The sequence below is a fragment of the Pseudophryne corroboree genome, chromosome 6, assembly GCF_028390025.1.
Source record: "Pseudophryne corroboree isolate aPseCor3 chromosome 6, aPseCor3.hap2, whole genome shotgun sequence".
NCBI classification, from domain to species: Eukaryota; Metazoa; Chordata; class Amphibia; order Anura; family Myobatrachidae; genus Pseudophryne; species Pseudophryne corroboree.
The window spans coordinates 596,335,979-596,350,528 of NC_086449.1; the positions used below are offsets into that span (position 1 = coordinate 596,335,979).

Consider the following 14,550-nt stretch of genomic DNA (forward strand, 5'->3'; position numbering starts at 1 on the left):
CATAATTGTATAATTATATACCACCTAACCGTGGTATTTTTTTTTCTTTCTTTATACCGTCGTCATAGTCATACTAGTTGTTACGAGTATACTACTATCTCTTTATCAACCAGTGTACAGTGCGGTAGTTCACGGCTGTGGCTACCTCTGTGTCGGCAGTCGGCAGGCAGTCCGTCCATCCATAATTGTATTATTATAATATATACCACCTAACCGTGGTTTTTTTTTCATTCTTTATACCGTCATAGTGTCATACTAGTTGTTACGAGTATACTACTATCTCTTTATCAACCAGTGTACAGTGCGGTAGTTCACGGCTGTGGCTACCTCTGTGTCGGCAGTCGGCAGGCAGTCCGTCCATCCATAATTGTATTATAATATATACCACCTAACCGTGGTTTTTTTTTCATTCTTTATACCGTCATAGTGTCATACTAGTTGTTACGAGTATACTACTATCTCTTTATCAACCAGTGTACAGTGCGGTAGTTCACGGCTGTGGCTACCTCTGTGTCGGCAGTCGGCAGGCAGTCCGTCCATCCATAATTGTATTATAATATATACCACCTAACCGTGGTTTTTTTTTCATTCTTTATACCGTCATAGTCAGTCATACTAGTTGTTACGAGTATACTACTATCTCTTTATCAACCAGTGTACAGTGCGGTAGTTCACGGCTGTGGCTACCTCTGTGTCGGCACTCGGCAGGCAGTCCGTCCATCCATAATTGTATTATAATATATACCACCTAACCGTGGTTTTTTTTTCATTCTTTATACCGTCATAGTGTCATACTAGTTGTTACGAGTATACTACTATCTCTTTATCAACCAGTGTACAGTGCGGTAGTTCACGGCTGTGGCTACCTATGTGTCGGCAGTCGGCAGGCAGTCCGTCCATCCATAATTGTATTATAATATATACCACCTAACCGTGGTTTTTTTTTCATTCTTTATACCGTCATAGTGTCATACTAGTTGTTACGAGTATACTACTATCTCTTTATCAACCAGTGTACAGTGCGGTAGTTCACGGCTGTGGCTACCTCTGTGTCGGCAGTCGGCAGGCAGTCCGTCCATCCATAATTGTATTATAATATATACCACCTAACCGTGGTTTTTTTTTCATTCTTTATACCGTCATAGTCAGTCATACTAGTTGTTACGAGTATACTACTATCTCTTTATCAACCAGTGTACAGTGCGGTAGTTCACGGCTGTGGCTACCTCTGTGTCGGAACTCGGCAGGCAGTCCGTCCATCCATAATTGTATTACAATATATACCACCTAACCGTGGTTTTTTTTTCATTCTTTATACCGTCGTCATAGTGTCATACTAGTTGTTACGAGTATACTACTATCTCTTTATCAACCAGTGTACAGTGCGGTAGTTCACGGCTGTGGCTACCTCTGTGTCGGCAGTCGGCAGGCAGTCCGTCCATCCATAATTGTATTATTATTATAATATATACCACCTAACCGTGGTTTTTTTATACCACCTAACCGTGGCAGTCCGTCCATAATTGTATACTAGTATCCAATCCATCCATCTCCATTGTTTACCTGAGGTGCCTTTTAGTTCTGCCTATAAAATATGGAGAACAAAAAAGTTGAGGTTCCAAAATTAGGGAAAGATCAAGATCCACTTCCACCTCGTGCTGAAGCTGCTGCCACTAGTCATGGCCGAGACGATGAAATGCCAGCAACGTCGTCTGCCAAGGCCGATGCCCAATGTCATAGTACAGAGCATGTCAAATCCAAAACACCAAATATCAGAAAAAAAAGGACTCCAAAACCTAAAATAAAATTGTCGGAGGAGAAGCGTAAACTTGCCAATATGCCATTTACCACACGGAGTGGCAAGGAACGGCTGAGGCCCTGGCCTATGTTCATGGCTAGTGGTTCAGCTTCACATGAGGATGGAAGCACTCAGCCTCTCGCTAGAAAACTGAAAAGACTCAAGCTGGCAAAAGCACCGCAAAGAACTGTGCGTTCTTTGAAATCCCAAATCCACAAGGAGAGTCCAATTGTGTCGTTTGCGATGCCTGACCTTCCCAACACTGGACGTGAAGAGCATGCGCCTTCCACTATTTGCATGCCCCCTGCAAGTGCTGGAAGGAGCACCCGCAGTCCAGTTCCTGATAGTCAGATTGAAGATGTCAGTGTTGAAGTACACCAGGATGAGGAGGATATGGGTGTTGCTGGCGCTGGGGAGGAAATTGACCAGGAGGATTCTGATGGTGAGGTGGTTTGTTTAAGTCAGGCACCCGGGGAGACACCTGTTGTCCGTGGGAGGAATATGGCCGTTGACATGCCAGGTGAAAATACCAAAAAAATCAGCTCTTCGGTGTGGAGGTATTTCACCAGAAATGCGGACAACAGGTGTCAAGCCGTGTGTTCCCTTTGTCAAGCTGTAATAAGTAGGGGTAAGGACGTTAACCACCTCGGAACATCCTCCCTTATACGTCACCTGCAGCGCATTCATAATAAGTCAGTGACAAGTTCAAAAACTTTGGGTGACAGCGGAAGCAGTCCACTGACCAGTAAATCCCTTCCTCTTGTAACCAAGCTCACGCAAACCACCCCACCAACTCCCTCAGTGTCAATTTCCTCCTTCCCCAGGAATGCCAATAGTCCTGCAGGCCATGTCACTGGCAAGTCTGACGAGTCCTCTCCTGCCTGGGATTCCTCCGATGCATCCTTGCGTGTAACGCCTACTGCTGCTGGCGCTGCTGTTGTTGCCGCTGGGAGTCGATGGTCATCCCAGAGGGGAAGTCGTAAGCCCACTTGTACTACTTCCAGTAAGCAATTGACTGTTCAACAGTCCTTTGCGAGGAAGATGAAATATCACAGCAGTCATCCTACTGCAAAGCGGATAACTGAGTCCTTGACAACTATGTTGGTGTTAGACGTGCGTCCGGTATCCGCCGTTAGTTCACAGGGAACTAGACAATTTATTGAGGCAGTGTGCCCCCGTTACCAAATACCATCTAGGTTCCACTTCTCTAGGCAGGCGATACCGAGAATGTACACGGACGTCAGAAAAAGACTCACCAGTGTCCTAAAAAATGCAGTTGTACCCAATGTCCACTTAACCACGGACATGTGGACAAGTGGAGCAGGGCAGGGTCAGGACTATATGACTGTGACAGCCCACTGGGTAGATGTATGGACTCCCGCCGCAAGAACAGCAGCGGCGGCACCAGTAGCAGCATCTCGCAAACGCCAACTCTTTCCTAGGCAGGCTACGCTTTGTATCACCGCTTTCCAGAATACGCACACAGCTGAAAACCTCTTACGGCAACTGAGGAAGATCATCGCGGAATGGCTTACCCCTATTGGACTCTCCTGTGGATTTGTGGCATCGGACAACGCCAGCAATATTGTGTGTGCATTAAATATGGGCAAATTCCAGCACGTCCCATGTTTTGCACATACCTTGAATTTGGTGGTGCAGAATTTTTTAAAAAACGACAGGGGCGTGCAAGAGATGCTGTCGGTGGCCAGAAAAATTGCGGGACACTTTCGGCGTACAGGCACCACGTACAGAAGACTGGAGCACCACCAAAAACTACTGAACCTGCCCTGCCATCATCTGAAGCAAGAAGTGGTAACGAGGTGGAATTCAACCCTCTATATGCTTCAGAGGTTGGAGGAGCAGCAAAAGGCCATTCAAGCCTATACAATTGAGCACGATATAGGAGATGGAATGCACCTGTCTCAAGTGCAGTGGAGAATGATTTCAACGTTGTGCAAGGTTCTGATGCCCTTTGAACTTGCCACACGTGAAGTCAGTTCAGACACTGCCAGCCTGAGTCAGGTCATTCCCCTCATCAGGCTTTTGCAGAAGAAGCTGGAGGCATTGAAGAAGGAGCTAACACGGAGCGATTCTGCTAGGCATGTGGGACTTGTGGATGCAGCCCTTAATTCGCTTAACAAGGATTCACGGGTGGTCAATCTGTTGAAATCAGAGCACTACATTTTGGCCACCGTGCTCGATCCTAGATTTAAAGCCTACCTTGGATCTCTCTTTCCGGCAGACACAGGTCTGCTGGGGTTGAAAGACCTGCTGGTGACAAAATTGTCAAGTCAAGCGGAACGCGACCTGTCAACATCTCCTCCTTCACATTCTCCCGCAACTGGGGGTGCGAGGAAAAGGCTCAGAATTCCGAGCCCACCCGCTGGCGGTGATGCAGGGCAGTCTGGAGCGACTGCTGATGCTGACATCTGGTCCGGACTGAAGGACCTGACAACGATTACGGACATGTCGTCTACTGTCACTGCATATGATTCTCTCAACATTGATAGAATGGTGGAGGATTATATGAGTGACCGCATCCAAGTAGGCACGTCACACAGTCCGTACTTATACTGGCAGGAAAAAGAGGCAATTTGGAGGCCCTTGCACAAACTGGCTTTATTCTACCTAAGTTGCCCTCCCACAAGTGTGTACTCCGAAAGAGTGTTTAGTGCCGCCGCTCACCTTGTCAGCAATCGGCGTACGAGGTTACATCCAGAAAATGTGGAGAAGATGATGTTCATTAAAATGAATTATAATCAATTCCTCCGCGGAGACATTGACCAGCAGCAATTGCCTCCACAAAGTACACAGGGAGCTGAGATGGTGGATTCCAGTGGGGACGAATTGATAATCTGTGAGGAGGGGGATGTACACGGTGATATATCGGAGGGTGAAGATGAGGTGGACATCTTGCCTCTGTAGAGCCAGTTTGTGCAAGGAGAGATTAATTGCTTCTTTTTTGGGGGGGGTCCAAACCAACCCGTCATATCAGTCACAGTCGTGTGGCAGACCCTGTCACTGAAATGATGGGTTGGTTAAAGTGTGCATGTCCTGTTTTGTTTATACAACATAAGGGTGGGTGGGAGGGCCCAAGGATAATTCCATCTTGCACCTCTTTTTTCTTTTCTTTTTCTTTGCATCATGTGCTGATTGGGGAGGGTTTATTGGAAGGGACATCCTGCGTGACACTGCAGTGCCACTCCTAGATGGGCCCGGTGTTTGTGTCGGCCACTAGGGTCGCTAATCTTACTCACACAGCTACCTCATTGCGCCTCTTTTTCTCTTTGCGTCATGTGCTGTTTGGGGAGGGTTTTTTGGAAGGGACATCCTGCGTGACACTGCAGTGCCACTCCTAGATGTGCCCGGTGTTTGTGTCGGCCACTAGGGTCGCTAATCTTACTCACACAGTCAGCTACCTCATTGCGCCTCTTTTTTTCTTTGCGTCATGTGCTGTTTGGGGAGGGTTTTTTGGAAGGGCCATCCTGCGTGACACTGCAGTGCCACTCCTAGATGGGCCCGGTGTTTGTGTCGGCCACTAGGGTCGCTAATCTTACTCACACAGCTACCTCATTGCGCCTCTTTTTTTCTTTGCGTCATGTGCTGTTTGGGGAGGGTTTTTTGGAAGGGACATCCTGCGTGACACTGCAGTGCCACTCCTAGATGGGCCCGGTGTTTGTGTCGGCCACTAGGGTCGCTTATCTTACTCACACAGCGACCTCGGTGCAAATTTTAGGACTAAAAATAATATTGTGAGGTGTGAGGTATTCAGAATAGACTGAAAATGAGTGTAAATTATGGTTTTTGAGGTTAATAATACTTTGGGATCAAAATGACCCCCAAATTCTATGATTTAAGCTGTTTTTTAGTGTTTTTGGAAAAAAACACCCGAATCCAAAACACACCCGAATCCGACAAAAATAATTCGGTGAGGTTTTGCCAAAACGCGTTCGAACCCAAAACACGGCCGCGGAACCGAACCCAAAACCAAAACACAAAACCCGAAAAATTTCAGGCGCTCATCTCTAGTTCATATTAGAGATGAGCGCCTGAAATTTTTCGGGTTTTGTGTTTTGGTTTTGGGTTCGGTTCCGCGGCCGTGTTTTGGGTTCGAACGCGTTTTGGCAAAACCTCACCGAATTATTTTTGTCGGATTCGGGTGTGTTTTGGATTCGGGTGTTTTTTTCCAAAAACACTAAAAAACAGCTTAAATCATAGAATTTGGGGGTCATTTTGATCCCAAAGTATTATTAACCTCAAAAACCATAATTTACACTCATTTTCAGTCTATTCTGAATACCTCACACCTCACAATATTATTTTTAGTCCTAAAATTTGCACCGAGGTCGCTGTGTGAGTAAGATAAGCGACCCTAGTGGCCGACACAAACACCGGGCCCATCTAGGAGTGGCACTGCAGTGTCACGCAGGATGTCCCTTCCAAAAAACCCTCCCCAAACAGCACATGACGCAAAGAAAAAAACAGGCGCAATGAGGTAGCTGTGTGAGTAAGATTAGCGACCCTAGTGGCCGACACAAACACCGGGCCCATCTAGGAGTGGCACTGCAGTGTCACGCAGGATGGCCCTTCCAAAAAACCCTCCCCAAACAGCACATGACGCAAAGAAAAAAAGAGGCGCAATGAGGTAGCTGACTGTGTGAGTAAGATTAGCGACCCTAGTGGCCGACACAAACACCGGGCACATCTAGGAGTGGCACTGCAGTGTCACGCAGGATGTCCCTTCCAAAAAACCCTCCCCAAACAGCACATGACGCAAAGAAAAAAAGAGGCGCAATGAGGTAGCTGTGTGAGTAAGATTAGCGACCCTAGTGGCCGACACAAACACCGGTCACATCTAGGAGTGGCACTGCAGTGTCACGCAGGATGTCCCTTCCAAAAAACCCTCCCCAAACAGCACATGACGCAAAGAAAAAAAGAGGCGCAATGAGGTAGCTGTGTGAGTAAGATTAGCGACCCTAGTGGCCGACACAAACACCGGGCCCATCTAGGAGTGGCACTGCAGTGTCACGCAGGATGTCCCTTCCAAAAAACCCTCCCCAAACAGCACATGACGCAAAGAAAAAAAGAGGCTTTTTACTGATATTTGGTGTTTTGGATTTGACATGCTCTGTACTATGACATTGGGCATCGGCCTTGGCAGACGACGTTGCTGGCATTTCATCGTCTCGGCCATGACTAGTGGCAGCAGCTTCAGCACGAGGTGGAAGTGGATCTTGATCTTTCCCTAATTTTGGAACCTCTACTTTTTTGTTCTCCATATTTTATAGGCAGAACTAAAAGGCACCTCAGGTAAACAATGGAGATGGATGGATTGGATACTAGTATACAATTATGGACGGACTGCCACGGTTAGGTGGTATAAAAAAACCACGGTTAGGTGGTATATAATACAATTATGGATGGACGGACTGCCTGCCGAGTGCCGACACAGAGGTAGCCACAGCCGTGAACTACCGCACTGTACACTGGTTGATAAAGAGATAGTAGTATACTCGTAACAACTAGTATGACTGACTATGACGGTATAAAGAATGAAAAAAAAACCACGGTTAGGTGGTATATATTGTAATACAATTATGGATGGACGGACTGCCTGCCGAGTTCCGACACAGAGGTAGCCACAGCCGTGAACTACCGCACTGTACACTGGTTGATAAAGAGATAGTAGTATACTCGTAACAACTAGTATGACTGACTATGACGGTATAAAGAATGAAAAAAAAACCACGGTTAGGTGGTATATATTATAATACAATTATGGATGGACGGACTGCCTGCCGACTGCCGACACAGAGGTAGCCACAGCCGTGAACTACCGCACTGTACACTGGTTGATAAAGAGATAGTAGTATACTCGTAACAACTAGTATGACACTATGACGGTATAAAGAATGAAAAAAAAACCACGGTTAGGTGGTATATATTATAATAATACAATTATGGATGGACGGACTGCCTGCCGAGTTCCGACACAGAGGTAGCCACAGCCGTGAACTACCGCACTGTACACTGGTTGATAAAGAGATAGTAGTATACTCGTAACAACTAGTATGACTGACTATGACGGTATAAAGAATGAAAAAAAAACCACGGTTAGGTGGTATATATTGTAATACAATTATGGATGGACGGACTGCCTGCCGACTGCCGACACAGAGGTAGCCACAGCCGTGAACTACCGCACTGTACACTGGTTGATAAAGAGATAGTAATATACTCGTAACAACTAGTATGACTGACTATGACGGTATAAAGAATGAAAAAAAAACCACGGTTAGGTGGTATATATTATAATACAATTATGGATGGACGGACTGCCTGCCGACTGCCGACACAGAGGTAGCCACAGCCGTGAACTACCGCACTGTACACTGGTTGATAAAGAGATAGTAGTATACTCGTAACAACTAGTATGACACTATGACGGTATAAAGAATGAAAAAAAAACCACGGTTAGGTGGTATATATTATAATAATACAATTATGGATGGACGGACTGCCTGCCGACTGCCGACACAGAGGTAGCCACAGCCGTGAACTACCGCACTGTACACTGGTTGATAAAGAGATAGTAGTATACTCGTAACAACTAGTATGACACTATGACGGTATAAAGAATGAAAAAAAAACCACGGTTAGGTGGTATATATTATAATACAATTATGGATGGACGGACTGCCTGCCGAGTGCCGACACAGAGGTAGCCACAGCCGTGAACTACCGCACTGTACACTGGTTGATAAAGAGATAGTAGTATACTCGTAACAACTAGTATGACTGACTATGACGGTATAAAGAATGAAAAAAAAACCACGGTTAGGTGGTATATATTATAATACAATTATGGATGGACGGACTGCCTGCCGACTGCCGACACAGAGGTAGCCACAGCCGTGAACTACCGCACTGTACACTGGTTGATAAAGAGATAGTAGTATACTCGTAACAACTAGTATGACACTATGACGGTATAAAGAATGAAAAAAAAACCACGGTTAGGTGGTATATATTATAATACAATTATGGATGGACGGACTGCCTGCCGACTGCCGACACAGAGGTAGCCACAGCCGTGAACTACCGCACTGTACACTGGTTGATAAAGAGATAGTAGTATACTCGTAACAACTAGTATGACACTATGACGGTATAAAGAATGAAAAAAAAACCACGGTTAGGTGGTATATATTATAATAATACAATTATGGATGGACGGACTGCCTGCCGACTGCCGACACAGAGGTAGCCACAGCCGTGAACTACCGCACTGTACACTGGTTGATAAAGAGATAGTAGTATACTCGTAACAACTAGTATGACTATGACGACGGTATAAAGAAAGAAAAAAAAATACCACGGTTAGGTGGTATATAATTATACAATTATGGATGGACGGACTGCCTGCCGAGTGCCGACTGCCGACACAGAGGTAGCCACAGCCGTGAACTACCGCACTGTACTGTGTCTGCTGCTAATATAGACTGGTTGATAAAGAGATAGTATACAACAATATACTACTATACTGGTGGTCAGGCACTGGTCACCACTAGTCACACTGGCAGTGGCACTCCTGCAGCAAAAGTGTGCACTGTTTAATTTTAAATTAATATAATATTATGTACTCCTGGCTCCTGCTATAACAACCTGCAGTGCTCCCCAGTCTCCCCCACAATTATTATAAGCTTTTATACATTGATGTGCAGCACACTGGGCTGAGCTGAGTGCACACAGACTGAGTCACACTGTGTGACTGCTGTGTATCGTTTTTTTCAGGCAGAGAACGGATATAGCAGAGAACGGATATATTAAATAAAAGTTAACTTAACAACAACTGCACTGGTCACTGTGGTAAACTCTGTCTGCACAATCTCTCTCTCTCTCTCTCTCTTCTAATCTATTCTAATGGAGAGGACGCCAGCCACGTCCTCTCCCTATCAATCTCAATGCACGTGTGAAAATGGCGGCGACGCGCGGCTCCTTATATAGAATCCGAGTCTCGCGAGAATCCGACAGCGTCATGATGACGTTCGGGCGCGCTCGGGTTAACCGAGCAAGGCGGGAAGATCCGAGTCGCTCGGACCCGTGAAAAAAAAAGTGAAGTTCGTGCGGGTTCGGATTCAAAGAAACCGAACCCGCTCATCTCTAGTTCATATATAGGAGCTGATCCATCTCTCTACATCTTTATGTGCACATAAAAAGCCGGCTATTAGAAATAGGAGATCACATATGATAATCTGTGTATGTATATGGGCCCTCATTCCGAGTCGTTCGCTCGGTAATTTTCTTCGCATCGCAGCGTTTTTCTGCTTAGTACGCATGCGCAATGTTCGCACTGCGACTGCGCCAAGTAATTTTGCTATGAAGATAGTTTTTTTACTCACGGCTTTTTCTTCGCTCCGGCGAACGTAATGTGATTGACAGGAAATGGGTGTTACTGGGCGGAAACACGGCGTTTTATGGGCGTGTGGATGAAAACGCTACCGTTTCCGGAAAAAACGCAGGAGTGGCTGGAGGAACGGAGGAGTGTCTGGGCGAACGCTGGGTGTGTTTGTGACGTCAAACCAGGAACGACAAGCACTGAACTGATCGCAGATGCCGAGTAAGTCTGAAGCTACTCTGAAACTGCTAAGTAGTTTGTAATCGCAATATTGCGAATACATCGTTCGCAATTTTAAGAAGCTAAGATTCACTCCCAGTAGGCGGCGGCTTAGCGTGTGTAACTCTGCTAAAATCGCCTTGCGAGCGAACAACTCGGAATGAGGGCCATGGTTGTTTTAATTATTAATTATTATTTTTTATGTGGTGAAAATATATTTATGTATATGCTAATTGGAGATCCATCGGATCAATTTAATATTAATAAAAGGTTTTTTTATATACATGTGAATTCACTTTATTTAGAGTCTGGAAGGATTTTGAATAGCTCAGAGTGTTTTTCCTATATTGTTTAGTTGGTTCCCCTACTTTTAAAGGGGACCCGTCTAGTTTATGCCTACACAAGCATAATAACACTCTGCAGCTGAATATTATTTGTTTATATTTATATTTTTTATTAAGGTTTTTTAAATTTTAATATTAGCGCCGTGAGACAATTTTGTGTAAAATATTGTGTCAAGAGTAGGGCCCTTTTCCTTTGTTCTCTTCTCCTAGCACTATCCTAGTCACCTATTTGCATATGTTCCCATGTTTACATTTTTCCCACTGTTTCCTGTCTGTCTATACACTTATACCCCGTTCACACTGCATCAAAAAACCCAGTATTGACCCGGTATTTTGCCAGGTCAACACGGGTCGCTGTGTAGTGTGAATGGGTCAGAGCTGAATCCCCGGGTCACCTGACCCAGTAATTCAACCCGGGAATAAAGAAGGGTTATTCCCAAGTTATTACTGGGTCAGGCGCAGTGTGGATGGGTTATCCAGGTCGATGCGACCTGGCACCAGTTCACAGCATAGGGAGAGGTGGCGCTGGAGTTGATGTCATCTCCAGCGCCGCCTCTGCCCCCACCCCCAATGCTGTCTATGGCCCCGCCCCAAGATGGCATTATGCCGGGTTGGGAAGCCACCCCGTTCACATTGCACAGGTCCAATGCCGGGTCACACCCGGGAAGGACCTGTATCCAATTCCCGGGAGTGACTCGTTAATGGCAATGTGAACGGAGTATTAGTGGTTACAAGCTCTTTCAGTGCTATTTGATCCCTACTCCCCTAATGTACAACCCATCATTGCTTCCTCTCTCAGGCTTTAGCAAGTGTCTCAGTTCTACCCTCTACTCCACATATACCCACTGTGTTTAGTTTTTCAAATGTGTTTATAAAAGTTCTATATATTCGTGCAATAATTATGGAATTCAATTGTCACTGTATGGCACTGCAGACACCTTGTGGTGTCTAATAATAATAATAATAATGATAATAACTTACCTTATATGCATTAACAGCTGCAGGTGAAATGTTCTAAACAAAGCACATAAAAATCAGAAACAAAATAAATGAAATAAATAAAAAAACAAAATGTCATAAACTTTATTTTATAAAATAAAATCCTTATGAGACTTGATACTTTATATTATTTGTAGACCTTATCTAATTGTGAGGAATAGTGGTATAATTAGGAGGGGTACAAGTGCCAACAACCATAAAAAAGGTTTACAGTAGGAGCTAGATGCAGGGGGCATAAGGCAGGGCTGTAACTATGTGTGTGCCAGGTGTGCCTGGCACACAGCGCAGTTGCCCTGAGTGCGCAATGGCCAGCGGCATGTAATGTGTCAAATTGACTCATTATTACATGCTGCCTCTGCTGTTGCGCCGCGCTGGGGAGGAGAGAGCAGCGCCGGAGGCAGCGGAGGAGGTGGCGGGAGGGGGCAGCAGTGCTATGTAATTGGTAGTAGCGCTGCTGCAGCTGTCCCCTCTCCTTCCGTATTGGCTGCCCGGCGCTGCTGTGAATGCTGGGATGTGGTTCCTTCATCCCAGCATTCACAGCGGCGGCGGGCAGCCAATACGGAAGGAGAGGGGACTGCTGCAGCGGTGCTACTACCAATTACATAGCGCTGCTGCGGCTCCAGTTCCCCTCCCTCCTCCTTCTCCGCTGCCTGCACCGAGAGATCTGCCAGCACGAGGAGCCTGACTGCCAGTGGGGAGAGATGGTAAGTATCTCTCTCTCTCCCTCTCTCCCTCTCTCTCTCTCTCTCTATTTTTCTATCTATTCTGTCAGCCGCAATGTGTAAAAAGGGGGACTGGCTGCCGTAATGTGTAAAAATGGGAACGCTGTCTGCCATAATGTGTAAAAAGGGGAACGCTGTCTGCCATAATGTGTAAAAAGGGGGACGCTGTCTGCCGTAATGTGTAAAAAAAGGGGATACTGTCTGCCATAATGTGTAAAAAGGGGAACGCTGTCTGCTGTAATGTGTAAAAAGGGGACGCTGTCTGCCATAATGTGTAAAAAGGGGGACTGGCTGCCATAATGTGTAAAAAGGGGGACTCTGTCTGCCGTAATGTGTTAAAAGGGGGACGCTGTCTGCCATAATGTGTAAAAAGGGGCAGCTGTTTGCCATAATGTGTAAAAAAGGTGATGATGTAATGTGTAAAAAGGGGACGCTGTCTACCGTAATGTGTAAAAAGGGTCTTCCTACTAGTGCCCTGGACTGCCAAGGACTGTTTGGACTCGGTTCATTCCAGAGGGAAATGTCGCCTTCCGGAGCATTATGCAGGGTATCTTTCCCAGGTATACCTTGCATGTCACACCTGCGGCTCCGGCCACCATCTTGGCAGGATTCCCTATGTTATCCACTCTTGTTCAAATTTTAAAGTGTTTGTTTAAATTAAAACTTCAGCTTGTTTTTATACAACACTTAACACATGCCTTATTTTTAACTAAGTTTGGCCTCATCACAATATCATATGTGGGTGTAAGCTGACTAGCGCCAAATAGGAGTGGTCTTTCTTTCTTTTATGCATTTTTAACCTTTGTGCTGTTTACATACCTTACGTACACAAGATCGTACCGTGTGCACACTCTGCGTACCTACGCCGAACGGACGTAGTAAGTACACAGTTTGCGTACACAGGCCTATACACAGATAGCACAATGCAGCAGCCCGAGTGGCTGTAAATACACTTTAAACCTTAGCAGGAAATGGGACACGACACCAATTGTATTTAAAAATATGTTGGGGTCCAACCCACCAACGGTTATTTACTAGCAGGGGGTTACAACAATAATACACTACAATAATAGAAAAGGCTACAGTCAATGGTACATATGTTTGTTCGCCTGCGCTACCCGGTCCGGTCCTCAGTCAATCATGGTAGATGACCTTCAGAGAATGTGTGTGACCGGGCCTGCAGCTGGCCTTTTATACATTTGTCCAAAACCTAATACAATGAAAACTGTAATCTCTTCACCTATAGGTCACTGGGATGGTCATTTACAGTACAGGAGAGGTCATAGGTCGGTTTGAATAGTTGGGCGATGTCTGGTCCAGGTGCACTTGCAGTTGGTCTCCACTGGGTTCCCGCCGAATATCAGGAGTACAGTAAATACAGTTGATATTAATATTCTGCTCCTGCGCATATCTATACACAGGAGCGTGTTATCTTCCGCAAACTGCTACCGGAATATTGCTCTTAAAATACCTTACAGCTGGATACCAAACACCACCTCCTAACCTAATTTTGTCCCCTCATATCCTGTAAAGGTGAATCCCTTTGTTATTATACTCTTTCAGCAAGTGTAACTCGCTGGTTTGGTGCATGCAGACTATGTGTAAATTGTGCGCTATGTGTGTTAAATATGAAATGTGTCTTTGTGGCTTTTCCATGCGATCACAAATGCAACCGTAATTACTCATACCACGTACTAATATGCACTACCGCGTGAGCGGCTATATGCAGCTTGCGAGTATGCGCATGCACGGGCAGAACAAGTACGCGCACGGAGGCCATCTGTGTGGAGTTTGTCCGTGATGTGTATGGCTGTAATATTTTTGACTTCGACAGTCCACCCTTTGGCAGTTATCAATAACTGCCACACTTGACTACTAAACAGAAAATATTATCTATACAATATATACAAGTTTGGATGATCGGGGGAGAGTTTTAGGTGGGAAATGCATAGCCTAGTGGGATAGTAAAAAGCATGTATGTATGAATGTCTGAGGGGCATGTATCATTGTGCCGTATATGTTCTAAGTAAGCTTCAAGGTATTGCGAAGTATACATTAAATCCTTCTTAT

The 14,550-nt window shown here is 45.4% G+C and overlaps 1 protein-coding gene across 1 annotated transcript in view; it reads right to left on the reverse strand.

Moving 5' to 3' along the window:
• The window catches only part of LOC134935488 (uncharacterized), a 109,802-nt gene that overhangs the window by 37,418 nt on the left and 57,834 nt on the right, over positions 1-14,550 (reverse strand). Inside the window, exon 6 of the mRNA XM_063930532.1 lies at positions 11,741-11,773. Coding sequence (XP_063786602.1) covers positions 11,741-11,773 — 33 coding nt within the window. The remainder of the gene's footprint in view (positions 1-11,740; positions 11,774-14,550) is intronic.